The sequence below is a fragment of the Strix aluco genome, chromosome 5, assembly GCF_031877795.1.
Source record: "Strix aluco isolate bStrAlu1 chromosome 5, bStrAlu1.hap1, whole genome shotgun sequence".
NCBI classification, from domain to species: Eukaryota; Metazoa; Chordata; class Aves; order Strigiformes; family Strigidae; genus Strix; species Strix aluco.
This window is the reverse complement of record NC_133935.1, coordinates 37,502,654-37,518,636: the sequence shown is the minus strand read 5'-3', so window position 1 is coordinate 37,518,636 and position 15,983 is coordinate 37,502,654. Positions and strand designations below refer to the sequence as shown.

The 15,983-nt window shown below is 41.9% G+C and overlaps 1 protein-coding gene across 2 annotated transcripts in view; it reads right to left on the bottom strand.

The window, feature by feature from the left end:
* TMCC3 (transmembrane and coiled-coil domain family 3) overlaps window positions 1–15,983 on the bottom strand; it is a 143,674-nt gene that overhangs the window by 42,977 nt on the left and 84,714 nt on the right. The window contains exon 1 of one of the 2 annotated variants that reach the window (XM_074827057.1): window positions 5,053–5,250. The exons of the other annotated variant lie outside the window; for it this stretch is intronic. Within the exon in view, the coding sequence (XP_074683158.1) occupies window positions 5,053–5,130 (78 nt within the window). The 5' untranslated portion in view covers window positions 5,131–5,250. Of the gene's footprint in view, window positions 1–5,052; window positions 5,251–15,983 lie in introns of those variants that run through there. 2 annotated transcript variants of the gene reach the window in all.

Genomic DNA, 15,983 nt, shown 5'->3' with positions numbered 1-15,983 from the left:
GAACTCTGGAAAAAGTATGTCTAAATTCTTTGCGCATAAAATACATGGAGGTTTGGTTACAAGTCACAGAAGCCCAGAACAAGCATTTCTTCTACGGTGATCTCTGCATTTAAAGGACCACCAGGAGATTAAAGCTCCTTTTCTCCTATAACTGTGGATGCAGTGGTCTTCTGGTTTAGGTCGAGGTTTTTGTTGCTGTTTGGTTGCTTCGAGGTGGGGTTTTTTTATGTTTTTAATCCTTCTAGGTCCCTTTATGTTATTTCCTCTAAATGTACTATGGATTTTAAGAAATAAAGGGAATTCAAGGACAGATGATGAAAGCGATTAGAGGCTTAGAATGACTTCCATACAAGGAGAGATTATTAAAAAGACTGCCTTGCTTATAGACAAGATGAATGGGACAGATCATAAGAGAGACATGGAAAGTGAGAAGAGACATTCCACAGAATGTTTCTTCATCAGTAGAAAGCAAGTGGATTTCTGGGTTTTTTGGTTTGGTTTTTGTTTTTTGTTGTTTTTTGTTTTGTTTTTTAACGTAAGCCTTTTTGTGTGTGTTGTCATGTAAGAATCAGTTCATACACAAAACACTGATTCTATTGGTAGTCTCACTAAAGCTGAAAGCACAAGAAGATTAAAATTAAGATTCTCTACTTGTTAATAAATAAACCACATCTGTTAACAGCTAAGGATTTTTGGTTTTAAATAGAGGAGGAAGTCTTACTATTTCAAATATAAGTCTACCACTAATAAAGTTCTGAATAGGGTCCAGTGTGCAAGAAACCATGTAATTAGGACTTCCTGCATCTCTCTCCAAAGCATCTGGTACTTGTTAAAAGCAGGACGTATTGCTGCATAGACTTCTGATGGGATGCAGTAAAGGAACTCACGTGTCTTACTTGTACTAGAAAAGGATTCTTCTCCTACAAAGCCATACGTATACATTTATAACCATGATAAAATCTAGAGGATTTTTGTTCTGTAAGGAGTAAGTGATCAAGAGTGAAGAGCAATGCCCTGATCAGCAGCAAAAAAAATTGTGTACACAGGTTTCTGAGGTCTAAATAGGACAACCTGGTGAGCATTCAGAGATCACAGCTTTAACAGAGCCCTGAAAGGCAGTCCTGACAATGCTCTAGAAGCAAAAATCAACACAATGAAGCATAAATTAGCATAGCCAAGCTAGTCTGAGCATCAGGAATGTTACTATTTCAACTGCATAGACCTCTGCATGGACTTACTGCCCAAGAAGCACAGTGTAGCCAGAATCTGAGCACCTCTAGTCTCCCACAGTACTCACTACAAAATGGTTTTGTTCCCTAAAGCACCATAACACTCTTTAGCTGTCCCGCAAGCTACATTCCAGCAACAACAGTACTTGGTGCATGACAGCTAAAAATGCAACCCTTCTTCCCAAATCTTGTCCTACTTTGTGGCTTAAATCCTGATTTGGAAAGATTTGGATTCATTTTCCAAGCGTTGTAGGAATCAACTAGTAGTGGATATGAAGCACAGTGAAGCTACAATAGCTGGCATTAGCAGAGGTGAGCTGAAACAGTTTGCATAGCCGTATCGTCCACATTGATTCCACCTGTGCCACCAGAGCGAGCTGCAGTAATCCAGATTACAGTGACCAGATACTATTGACAAGGAGGGGTAGGAAAAGTCCCCTGGAAGGGTACCCTTCTTAAAGCGGGGAATGAATGACCAGAACCAGAACCAAGGTAACCACATGACTGTGAATCTGTACCCATCAAATAATACCAAAACTGTCAGGCACTGATACCATTACACTACAAGCAACAGTAGTTTTATGCCCCACTCTGTGCTGCTATGCACAGCATAGCTGGGCTCTCTTGTGACTTGTCCAAGGAAGAGAAAAGGAATCCAGCCTCTCCCTCAAAATACTTGGCCTCCTTAGGCAGCAGCGACTCCCCCGTGTTACAAATAGCACAGCTGTTCTTCATTAAAGTATTTTCTCTCATTCAGGTACTGGGAACTTTGCACCAAATGTGACATGGTTCATTGGAAAGTTGTTAGCAGAGCCCAGGATATATTTCAAATGGCCTCCAAGAAGAAGTTATCAAACAGACCTGTTGCCTTACACTGAAGAAGCTTTTTAGCTGCAGCAGGTATTTTAAAATCCTCTTCCCCTCAGATTCTACCATTTACAAACTCAGGCTATATTCAGAGTAAGTTGTTCTAACACTTCTGCAAACTGAATTTGATGATGTTTTCCTACAGTATATACAGCTGCAATTTTGGAACTGTCTTCTTGCCTGTCCATAGAGGAGGCTTTACTTTCTCATAAGAAAAATCTAGATGGGCTTGAAAGACACAGGCAGTAACCTACAGGGCTGGAGAAGTCCTTCACAACCTGCCCACCTAAAAACTGGACTCAGTAGCCCATATTATACAGACTATGAAATCCAGCAACTACTTTAACACCTCTCTTTTTCCCGGGCTTCATGAAACAGATCTCACCCTACTTACTATACACTGTCCCTATCCCGCTGACAAAACCAACTCCAAGACTTTCTTCATGCACAAACAAGTCTCCCTAGCTTGTTCAGGTTCTCTGAGTGTCCTCCCATCAACTCTGTATTGCTATGTTTGTGTTCAGCGTTGTTTTTCTCCATGAATGTTTGGGAACGGCTGCTTTAACTCCAGCTGCTCTGATGCTTTTTATTCAGTGTCTAACTGAAAAACATTATCCTGTTTTCTTGCTTCTTTCCTACATAATACCATCAGTTGTTGCTGCTCCAGTGCCTGACCATTTCCATCCCCTTGATTAAAGCAGTAAGAGGAATGTTGAAGTTATCCAGGTAATTTACTCAGGAAAAAATCCTATTTGTTCAGAATAAGCACAAATGGATTTAATGCAAGCTCTTGCCACTATCTGGAACATACAACCAGCTGCTACCACCTCTAGCAATTATATTACAAGTTCTGTGATATCTGACACAACTTGTAAAGCCCAAACCCTGGAGGAATGCAACTACATACAACTCTACAAACTTGTTACGGAGTTATATTTCCAGTTCTTGTGGTCGCAGGAAGGGAAGGAGTGGCTAATCCTGATTAAAAGAAACCCCAAATCAGACAGAAGCCCGATGCTTTCATAAAATTGTCTTAAGCATGAAGGGGTTTTTATTTTTCAATACACAAGCACAATACACAACACTGAACGTTAGCCATGATACTTTATGCTTTTAAGCAGAGCAGCTAGACTACAGAGTGGAGGCTTCAGGTTAACCTCTTAAATATGCCAAAAATCATCCTTCAAGGTACGTAACTTTCTTCCATGGCCACAGTAAGCTAGGTAGTACATTAGTCTTACAGCAAGAACAATGAAGAAAAACTAATCAGTTCAATTTTCAAAAAGAAAAACAAAGGAAATACATGAAATTTTTAACTCGGTTACAACTGGCATGTGCACCCAGCTTACAGTATGAAGAACACAGTAGACTCACAGAATCACAGAACTGTCTAGGTTGGAAAAGACCTTGAAGATGCTGAGGGAACTTGGGTTGTTTAGTCTGGAGAAGAGGAGGCTGAGGGGAGACCTCATCGCCCTCTACAACTACCTGAAAGGAGGTTGCAGAGAGCTGGGGATGAGTCTCTTTAACCAAGTAATAAGCGATAGGACAAGAGGGAATGGCCTCAAGTTGCGCCAGGGAAGGTTTAGACTAGATATTAGGAAGTATTTCTTTACAGAACGGGTTGTTAGGTGTTGGAATGGGCTGCCCAGGGCAGTGGTGGAGTCCCCATCCCTGGAGGTGTTTAAGAGTAGGGACTCCAGTAGTAAAGCTAGAGTGTATGGGGTTACCTATTTTTAAAACATTTCATTATGCAACAACAATCTGAAGCACACCATCTCCTTTCCAGCACTGTCCATTAATGGGCTGGAGGGATGAAAAGTACTGCTAATGTGCAGTACAGGAAAAAAACAAAACAAAACACAACAAAACACAAAGAAAGAACACAACACCCCCCCCCCCCCCCCCAAAAAAAAAACAACAAACAACCCAAGCCCCCAAGAACCCTCCCCCCCAAAAAACCCCAAACCAGTCTTCCTTCACAAGTAGCTAATCCCTACGCTTCAAACTGTAAAGCTCCTTTATTGACAGATGCAGGCTCTCATCATGGAAAACAGAATTTGTCAATATCCCAAATCAGCTGGAACAACCTCCTTTTTCTTCACATCTGCCTGCACTGCATGTGAAGAAAGAGCCGTTTGTTTTACACCTGTTTGAGCTGAGTATTTAGGTAAGAATTTGAAATCTGTGCATTAACTAAAGAGCCAACTGCCTTCATCAGCAGGACATTCACCACAAAGGCTACTAAATACGTGAAAGGATCACTAGCATTGCCTATACGTGTTTATCATGTATTGTATGAACAAAACATCAAAATAGTAAGAAAAAGATGAACTTGCCAGCAGACCGTAAGAAAAACTATACCATAAAGGCATACATCATGGATATACAGTGTGCTCTCACTTTTTCCCTAGCACACACAGATACATCTTTTCTGTCGTTCACCATCCCTGCCACAGTTCTCTTTTAAATAACTTCAGGAAGGGAACTGTAATCATTCCCTGCTGCTAGACACAATCACCTGATGTTATTAAACAGACTTTGAGAAACAAGACCAAAACCACATATTCACCAGTGTGATCAGACACAGTGTCACTTTATTAGATCATCACCGCTGTTGACTTTGGTGAGTAAGTTCTTGCCTCCAACTAGTTTCTACCGTGGATATATCTTGAACATCGGTTTCTGTTATGTCAACAACCAGTTTCATTTCATTTCCCTATACCAAAGAGTAGTTAAGAGTAGGAATATGAAAGAAGCACAGATAAAAACCTTCCCTTTAGATTGATAGCACAGCAAACGCGGAAACCTCTCAGGAACACGCTGCAGGTTGACGGTCGCCAGAGCTCGGCACCCGGGCCCACCGGGCAGCCCCACCACCCTCACTCACTTCGTCGGGCCTCCCGCTTCCAACGGTGGCCCCCGACCGCCCTTTCCGTGCCCTCACACGCCTTACCCGCGTCTTGCGGCGCCGATGCCGCTCCGGGTCCGAGTACGTCCTGTCCACGGCCAGCGCCGTGTCGCTACCCGGCATGTTGCCCCGCCGCCGCCACCTCCTTCTCCTCAGCGGCGCCCACCAAAAGCCCGCGCACAGGTAGGGGTCCCGCCGACAGCCGCCCAACCGCCAGCCCAACGGCCGCGGGACTGAGGGGGCTCACGGCTGCCGCCGCGGTGCGGGGGCACGCCCGGAGGGGCGTGCCCGGCCCTCCCGCACCGCGGCGGCAGCCGCTCCGCTTCTCCTCAAGCGGCACACCCGGATTAACCCCTCAGCGCTCCGGTTCCCGCCGCGAAGGGCGAAGAGGGCCGTCGGCCGCGCGTTGTGAAGCCTAACGGTCGGGTCGTGAGGGGATCGGGGCTGCAGTATTCCCCCGCTTCGGAAAAGGGAGGATGCCTGAGGGGAGAAGAGTGTGGGAGTGAGCTTTAGCCAGAGGGAGTGGGCCATAAATCGCTTTTTTTTAAAAAAAATTTTGAAGGCTGGTGCTTCTGGGGGGCAGCAGGAGCCGGGACAAGGATGATTTCCCAGGGGAATGACCGGACAGAGAGAGGGGTGACAGTCCCATTCCTCCTGCTGACAGCCACTGCTTTGGCTCTTCACCAAAGCTCCAGCTCTTGGAAGGAGTTACTGTCCAGATAAACTCAAGTGGCCACCTCGACTTCTGTTAAAAGAAATCTAGACCTTGTGGCTACAACAAAACCCCACAAAACACAGCACGTCCTAAAGGTTCAGAAGTCCAAAGGGGAAAGAAAGGAGGAAACCAGAAGTATTAAGTGTATTGTTCATTTTGGGGCAGACTCACTTGTAAGGGTTTGACTGCAGTAGCATAAGGCACGCTGGACATAGCTGAATGCTGCTGCTGGAAAACAATCTATACCCAGAGCTTCTCACAATAAACATGTTACAAAAATTCTGTCAAACCAACTAAATAATCAATCAGAGTCTGCATTTTCCAAAGTTCCAATGTTCAGTGGAACATGGCAACCAGTTCAGTCCCCAGTTCTGCACATTACACCCAGGAGATAAATCCTTCGGTGTCCCAGCACAGGGGAGCTTCAAACCATACTTGTGAACACCCAAGGAAAACATGTTTTCCAGGGCATGCATATGCCAATCTACTTAAATTCCTAAGAGTTCAGCAGGGTTCCTGACTGTTGCATTTATCTTCAAAATACCTACTGAGGAATGCATTTAAATCAGTAACACTTAACATAGTTTAAACTACTGAAACATGTAAGTAGAATACTGTTTTTATAATCACTCATTAAGTTGTACAGGAGATGTACTTTTTTCTTTTCTGGAAAAAGTAGACTAGTTGGGTTACCACTTCTACCTTGTTACACAAAGTAAATCTGAGTTCCTTCAGACTGATTCCTTTGCAACAGCAGCAGGACTTTACCCTTTAGATACAGTTGTTACGATGCTCATGCATGAATCACACTGCTTTTGTTTAGCTGGAGACAGCAACAGTCCCAAGGCATATACAAATACATAAATCAACACAGCTAACTATCCTAGGGGGAGCTTGCAGATTTTAAAAAAATATTTCCCTGCCACCATTTACATTTTTTGTTGGAATCTTATGTTCCACGGTAACACTACTATCAGAGGTTAATTATCTGACACAAGGGCCTCCTTGGTGTTTTCACGTAATGAGGTCTTCAAAAATGAAAGATCTGAAAATCCAAAGTAAAAATAAATCCTAGACCTCACCTTCTCAGCAGGTGTTTCCTCTTCAACTCTAACACAAGTTATCCCAAATTCATAGTGAGTGGGTTTACTAAGGGACAGGTGATGACTTGCCATCCTTCCTATACTTCTTGCACAGCTGAATAAGATAGCTGAAGTTGGAAGGCTGCTGGAAAAAACTTTAAAATGGGAATGGGATTTCTTCAGTCCTTCAGCTCAGACATGAAAGTTAATTCATGACTCAAAATGTGCCAGAGGGTGGGGAACTCTGGAGGTAAAGGTCAATAAGAAATTAAATAGGCAAATCTTGTGGGTTTGGGGTTTTCACTGAAGTCATAATTGCACATTTCCAAAGGGGACTGTGCAGTTTCCAACACCTAGGATGAAACATCCTTATTTCCTCAGAAACTTTCCGGAGTTTTTTAAAGCCTTGCCAGATGTAGTTGATCAAAGCATAGAGAGGGTAAGTAATTGGAAAAGGGGCACATAAAAGGCTTCATCTGCTTGGCTCTTTAGTAATACAAGGCTTATTATAAATCATAGTTTATTCAAAAGTTTTAAGAGTTTTATTTAAATAATATCAGCTTTATTTAAATAATACCAGACTAGCTACAAAATGATGAAACTTCTCTTCAAGATGAAATGAGGCAGGGATGTGCAATATGTATTTAGAGGCATATCATGTGTGGTTGAGCTCAGTAGTATTAACATACATGCTAATATATTCACGAAGAAAGCACTCTCTCCTAATGTAGCTTCTAAGAAGCGAGGATAATACAGTTAGTCTCGTAAGACCTCGGTGTTGCATTAGTCACACCTTCCAATCAAGCCTGTGGCTCCATTTGCTTGGGCTCTGCTCTCGGTGGTGGCAGTTACTGCCACGGGTACCAGCAACTATGGCTCCCATGTCCTGCACCAGCAGCAAAAGCCCTGGCCCTGGGGCAGTTCCTGGAAGAGCTGTGACCACAGGGCAGTGGGCTGGGCAACTAGGAACAACTGCTGCACACGGCAGCAAGTTATGGTGGAGGAGAAATAGCTGCTGGGTAGAGGCACCGGTCCCACAGGTCAGGAGAGCCCTTCCATGCAAGCTGAATTAGGAGCTGTTGCCATCTTGGCAGTCTCTGCAGGTACCACACTTTGTGAACATCTCAATAAATGGTTCTTTTCATATGCTGGAGTCAAATCGTCTGCGTCTTCAGAATGTAAGTTTAGTGTATATCAAGCTATGATGCCATGCAATTCTCTGGTCAAAGGCTGCTCTTTTTCCCCTTTGTTTTCCCCCCCTCACACACACACTGCTAGGTCCTCCCTGGCCTGTAGTAGGAGCAGAAAGACTGTTATTCCATGGCATGTTTGCAGAATACATTTCATTTTGCTTGGCTGAGCAAAGACAGCTCCCCCTCCTCTCTCACACACAGCTGGTTTGTACAGCTCTCCTTCCTCACTCCAAAACAGACATACGACTCCCTAAATGTGGCAGAATACTGCATGGTACCATACTTCTGACAGCCTCACCAGGTACTTCACTCACTGTTTTTTTCAAAACCCCACAGGGTTTGAATAAATGCTCATCCCACACACTGCACCTACTCTCAACTGAACCTTCAACCCACTAAAGCAAATCCTTCCAGATACTGGCAGGAGCGTGAGGCTGGACTCATAGTGACATAAATAGAAGTGGTAGCCCATAGATGAATTCTCTCATCGTTTATTCTTCTCACAAAGTATTTTTAAAGTTCATTTCTATGGTTTAAATTAATGATAAAAGAATTAAGTCATCCCAGCCATCCACTGTGTCAATTTTAAAGTTCAAATACCTCAAAATCCCCCACTGAATGCCCAGCTGTCCTTAGAGGCACAGACTAACTTCATCCTTTACCAGTGCTTTCCTTCACTTCAGCGTGTTGGCATGACCCACAATGCTTAACTCTTGATATTTACATTGGTTTGCCTATCTTTTTAAAGTGACCTTTTAAAAAATAATGCCCATTAGGAATGCAAGGTCTGGTTAGACTTAAGATCACTGTGCAAGGGTGTACATCACTGTATTCAGCTTTCAGAGGAACAGACATCAATACTGGGTTTGCCTGCATTGCCCTGTTTTAGGAAAATCAAATCTCTGGCGGGGCAGCAGAGGCACTGCCCAAAGCAGGCCTGTCAGGTGGAGCCTGAGCTTTCTACAGATGACTCCTGTGACTTCCCTGCGAAAGCCGCATCTTTGCCATCCATTTCCTGCTGCATGACCCTGCACAGCAGACACAGCAGTCCCACCTGTGAGCCACAAATCATCCACACTGATTTACACAAAGGCCATGGAGGGAGACAGTGGGATTACTTAGCAAAACCCAACTCCCACACAATGAAATCCCATAGATGGGGTCGTACACACACACTGGGAAGCATCACAAGAAAGGAAACCTTTCAGGAGACGGAAGGCGTGGAAATCCTGTCATCCCAAGGCTGGCTTGAGGTTTGGCCCTGTTCTCTTTCCAGTTTATCATGAACCTGGCTCTTGGCAATTTACTTCTTTGGATTTCCACGACCACATTTGTAAAAGGAGCAGCACAGCACATCTTTCTTCTGCAGAGAACCTTGAGCTTTCCGGAATTAAAAATGCTATTATTAAATGTTGTGTTCTGATGTTGTTGAGAGAAGTGAAACATATGGTGTCAAGTGTATATTTCAAAGGCACAATCAGGAAGAAGGCAAAGGTCCCTTTTTTCCACAATGGTAACATCTGTACTCTAAACAGGATACTGGGGCTTCTTACGAGAGGCTTTTTAACATGCCCTCCAAATCTTTTTCCAAAGGCTTGTAGCAACCAGCCTCCAGGGAAAAGGTCTACGTGATGACAGACTGTCAGTGCTATTTCTAAGTCTGACGGCAAATGGGACAGAGCTGAGTGACGTCGGTCTTGCAGTTATCCGTGAGCACACTGTCACAGTTCTCAGTTTATCTGCCAAAGCATGAGCCTTTCACACCCACAGGAAAGGAGATACTCTGCCTGTCTGTACCCAGCACAAACTACCAAGGGATCACACCGAGACTTACAGATTGCGTTGCCAAGCCATGACGTTCATTCAGAAGATGTTGATAAACATTCAGATATCAAATTAAAATTTTAAATCAACTCCTCTCCTCATTAAGAAATGTTTTATGCACTTTCAGGATATAACAGCCATGGACACTCTGTGAGTACCCATTTTCTACACAGGAGAAAACTCCAAAACTAAGACTGTCATTGTGTATTATTGAGATGCATTGATAGGGGGTGAAGGGCAGAGAAGCAAGTGAAAAATTTCAGTTGAGGGTAACAGAAATTCTCTCTCTTCTTCCTTTTCCCTGCTTACTATCCTGTGTCCCTTGCTGTATGATGAAAGGCAATTTCAAGCCCTTTCCTCCCTAGGAATTTCTGCTACATAATTCCTCATTGCTGCCGCTGAGTGACAGCAATAGTGCAAACAGTACCTACAGGATGGTAGCAGTGTTTTGCATTTCAAATGCTCTGAATAAGAGTCGACTTTTTAGCAGACTTGAATGCCAGCTGTTCTGTATACCCAAAACTTGCCTGGAGCCCAGCTATTTACATTAAAGATGACCCATGTTGCAGAGGCAAGTACAGAATTCTCCCTTGGGCAACATGAGCGGTTGCCACTCATCAGCTTACACATTTTCTTCTGCCTCATAGTATGTGATTTGGGGCCCTTCCGGGAATAAGTATATGCAGCCTGTCTGTCCCGAATCAGCCACTTTGATATTGCCATGAGGAATGCAGGACCAACAGCTGCAGCCTGTTGGCGCATAAAGGTGTACCCCATTCCAAAACACAAATGTGAACTTGCATCCAAACTGTTCAGACTGCAGCCAGAAGAGAGCCAGCCTGCATCTCCTATTACTGCATATCTTGGTGGTTACATCAGCACAACCTTTTATCCCAAATTAAAACAAAAAAGCCAAAAACCTCAAACTAGACATAGCCCATGAGCACAAGAATTGCTCTCAGGATGTGCCACCTCTACCCACTGCTCAGAGAAACACACGCAGCCCCCCCTGAAGTGGCATGTAGCTGGATAGCTGACATCTGAGCTCCTAAAGGCTCTGTAAGTCAATACACCCCAGCTTTCACCTTACTGTTTTATGGCTGTAGTTTCACAGATATCCCAGCTCAGTTTGTGGCTGATGGTTGCACACAGAGACTGTAGATTGTGCTGGACAGGAACCTGTTGATTTTATTTGTCTGTGAAGTGCGTTGCATGGCTGTGGCTCTGTATAAATTATGTCATGTTAAATGTGTGACATCAATTATTTTCATATCAAAAGACAGCATCAAATGCAGGATTAGGACCTCTTTGCCAGTCAACCAGAAAACTCAGATGGGTTATGACAGGACAGAAAAATTAATGATTATACAAGTAAGCCTACGCCTCTTCCCGGTAAGCGTTGTTACAACGCAGCCCTTTGGGTTTCACTACAGTAATTCCCTATCTACAGAGATGCAAGTTACAGGGACATGAAGCTCAAGTTCCCTCACTGCTATCAAACTTAACCACCTACAACTCATTGAACTACAGTGCTGGTAAATCTAATTTGATGCAAGATGAAAGCTTTCCTTTAAACCCAGGTGAACAGGGAAGTGTGTTAAGTTGGTTACCTGATCGGTTAACCGGACATTAGATAAATATGGTTAAGAGCCCATTTAAGAGGAGCATAATAAAACCTGAAAGCTCCTTCCAGTTTCATTCTCAATCTGCCAGACCTAAACATATGACATTCAGCTTTGATTTGGGTGACAGGGACTTGGAAAATTAACATCAACTAAGCAGAAAAGCCCAAAGGCCACTACATTTGACATAAATTTTCCAAGTACAACAAATATTTTAAAAGCAGCAAATTGCAAACAAAAACCCACAGCATAGTCTAGCATAGACATTTGGATTATGCTAAATAAATTTGTATGAACCATCATTTATAAGTATCCAGCAACATACTCCCTTTACTCATCTAGATATACTAATTTATCAAGGAACTGGTTCTGGGTTATTACTATGTATTACTATATAATTCTACACGATAGTTTTCATTGAACAAAGTATTTGCTGTATTTGTTTCTTGGTTATATTGCTAACAGGTATTACATTCATTTTATTTTCACTTTATAATGTTTTTTTATGGAAAAAATCCAGGTTCATTGATTATAGATTTGCCAAGTGCCTCAATATGCAAGGCCTTTATCACATATTTCTGCATATTCCACAGCAAATTCACTCACTACTAATGTCCCAAAGATTGGGGCAGAGCTTCATAACTTCCTGCACGTAAGTATTCATTCTCAACAACATCAAACTGCAGCAACAGCATGTATAGGTTCCTGCATCAGAACTATATAATTATGACTATTGAAATCATGATTTAGATTGGCATTTAGGTTTAGTGAGTTTAGACATGTGACTAGCTGATCACGGAGGCAAGTGATAAGATATAACATGATTTCTACTTTTAACTATCCTGGTGGTGTCAGATGCTTCATAATAGTTTGTGAGAGGATACAGATTTTAAGCAGAAAAAAATAAGTCTGAATTTTTAACATATACTCATACTCATCCTTTTGGGTCTTTTAAAAAACAGAATTTCATAAACTATTATTCATTACAAAAATTTGGGGACAATTTTTGAAAGCTTGAACTCTTCTGCTTTGCTCTTATACAACCAGTAAAATGAGATATCATACAGTACAATTTTCTTACCCCTGGGACCTGAGTTTTAGCAGGAATACATAAGAAGCAGCTTACTTTGCAATATTTTTGGAAACTGTAGCAACACAAGATAGAGTCCTAGCATTTCAGGGGAGTTTCCCCCTGAACTTCCATGAATGGAAAATGTTACAGCATGAGATCACTAGAAAATGGAACAGTGGAGATACAACATTTGCCAATAAACATTCCTATTCTGCTATATAGGAATATAATTTTCTGGAACAAAATTAATACCTTTTTTCCCAGTATAATTGTAACTGAGCTTTTCTTACTAAAGTTATATACATGAAGGCTAGGATTTCTTTTTCTTTACCTCCTTAATCAATACAGATATGTTGGTAAGGCATTTATACATAAAGCAATTCTAAGGCAACAGAAGCATAGAGAGCCTCAGTATCCAGCCACCTGACAGCACTGCAGAAGACACCCTGCAGCAGCCAGACAGCTCTATGGCTGGAAGAAACTGAAACCCCGCTGCCCTTCCAGCTCCCACTGTGTACTTGGCCCTGCCCATCACCAGCTAGCTTCAAGGGTCACTGAAAGATGAAGCTGTCCCTCCTCCTGTCTAAGAAATAAAAAAAAAAAAAAAAACAAACAACACAATTTCAGCAGTAGGGTTTGGGTTGGTCTGATCTGGAAGGTTGGCAAGTAACTGCCTCTGCTTGAGCTACGAGCAGCTCTCCACTTCTTTTTTGTAACCACCTCAGGCCAACAATTTTACAGATGTCACACAGATTTTTCAAGCCCACTCCAAGAGCATGACATTATCAAGCATGATAGGCACATGCTTACAAATCAAAACAGAGGAAAAAAAACCTGTAATAATTATAGACTTACTAGTGAAACTGTTCTTTTACAATGTTCCCTTAAATTTATTTGTGTTTTTGTATCTCACACACAGTCTTATAAACAAGTTAATTAAGGTATTAGAAAGGGAGAAATTGAATGTTCCAGCTTTCCTATTCTGCTAATAAAGTTTAATTATTAACATGTAGGTTTTGAAACACTTGTAATTAGGAGTCTGGGTAGAAAGCATTGAAGCAATACATAAACTCTAATAGCAACATGGTATATAACATAAGTAATTAAGAGTTTTAGGGCCCAGGCATCTAAAAGTTATAACAAAGTAGCACAGCTGAGGAGAAGTTGTATTACACAAATCAAGACAAACCCTTCAGAAACAAGTGGTATCCAAAGATAGAGGACAATGAAGGGAAAGTGCCTACCTTGCAACTCGCTCAGACGCTCACCAATTCCAATGGTTTTCAGCATCTCAAACACACAGGTCTGATACAATTATGAAACAACAGAGCATATTCTTCATTAAGACTCACAAAAACTTTGCATTTCTTTCAATGAAAGGTTGTCTTTTTTCTAAGCGATCCATTTTTTCATGTTTTCTATCTTTTAAAACAACATATCACAAACCTTTCACTGATAATTTAACAGGAAAAAACTCTTCAGAGAGTTTTTAATTTTCATTTAACTTACTTTTTTGCTACAAGTTTTCATGACAATAACCTATCATTTTCCAGCAGTTCTGTGCCATTGAAACTCTAGGCATGGTTTGAGGATTTACTTAAGCCAAAAGGCACAGTTTTGCGTTGGCTGGTAAGCAAAGTTGTTCTGGTCACGTACCTGTCGCTCTGATGTAACTGCACGGAGAGTAATAGCAAGCACCTGCAAACGGGCGCTCTCTATATACACCCCTGTTGCGTAGATGAAGAATGATCCCAACTACAGGTGGGGCCTCCCGACAGCACAGCCACCGGCTGACATCAGTGGCCTTGAAACTACCAGCCCCGGAAGGTATCAAGAGGCCCCAGGGCCATAAACAGAAATGGCAACTTACTGATACCGACCTGGAAGCAACCCACGCGGGCTGCCCACGGGCAGTAACATAAGCAGAAGAATATTTATACTATGTACTTACACTGCAACAAAAACCACTGACTGCTTGGGTGCCACTGTTTCAGAGTCAGTGTGTAGAATTGATGACTGGTGGTCTGTAATGCTACACGTGTATGTACTATCAGGGCAGAGAGATGTGCCTTTAATGCCTGTGTTTGGTCTAGTAGCTTAGCCTTAAGGCTGGGTTGTAATTTGGATGGAACAGTTGTGAGCTGCTCAGAGAGCTGATCCAGGTGAAAACTACCTCTAAAAAAATTATTGATTGCAAAAATACATACATATGAATTTTATTAGCTCCCTCATCTGACTGGCTGCACAGATCCTCAAGCCGTGGTGTTGACTCAGGAAAGTGGGCAGGGAATCATGCCTGAGGGCAGAAGGCAGAACCTAACAGAAGTCAGAAGTAAGGACTAAAGTTGATCATGCAATCATATTCTCAGTTGCCAAGGGTTTAATTGTGTCATAGAATGTTGGGTACACATATATCCAAAGACTTAATATCAATATACTGTGGATCTTTATGAAGGTTAATTATCCTTGTAAAAGATACGGAGTGAGAACACAGACAAATGTTAAGCCATCTAACATTTATGGAAATCTGCAAAAGCATGGGCGCCCCAAAATGAACTATTAAACCTTTAAAATTAACTATTTTCTCATTTTCTAATAGAACTTCAATAATAGTATGATTCAGTCAGGCCTTGGAAAAATAACAAACAGCTTCATCTAAGCAAAAACCTAGCAGAAAGCTTCAGAGTGAATCTTCTGGTGAAGCTGAGATCAGCAATTATATTAGAGTATCACAATACCAGCTGCTGAAATTATGATGAGTGAAAAATGAAAACTAACAGGACTGCCTGAAGGACCAAGAATAATGCAAACATGGCATTAGAACATCTGTGGAGATAAAGCATCTGAGGTATGCAAACAATTATCTGGTTTGCTGGAAAAGGGAAAAAAAATCATTTTATATAACTCAGATAAGCGACCCACCAGGAATATGCTAATCTTCTCTAAGACTGTGTCATCTCCAGAGGATGCTTCACTAAATCTGTATAAACCTTCCCCTTGCTACCAGTAATGAAATTTCCTTCAGTTATCTGGACTTCATCTGGTCAGTCTCCAAAACCATAATGTATTTCTTTTTCTAAGGCATCCAGTAGTAAGAAATAATAGCGCATCTGTACACAACTCAGCTTAAACGATGCAGAGAAGAAGTAGATAAGCTCAACTAAATCAGCAGGGAATTCTTGCATTCCTCTGTAGTGAATGGACACAGGCAGCAGAACAAACATTTAAAAGTTAAACAATGTCTTAAAGCATTTAAATAGCTTAAAGTGAATTCTTAAGATGAGAATAAAAACAAATGTTTACTAACTGCTCTCAGCAAGACATCTTCAGCCCATCTATCAAAATCATACAGCAATTTTAAAACAAGAGATTAACAGACCCCACATCAGCAGGTTTCCCCCCACAAGGTGTATTTTCTATTTATAAATAACTTTTTATTTCCTCTTCATGTGCACAGAGCTAAACTCC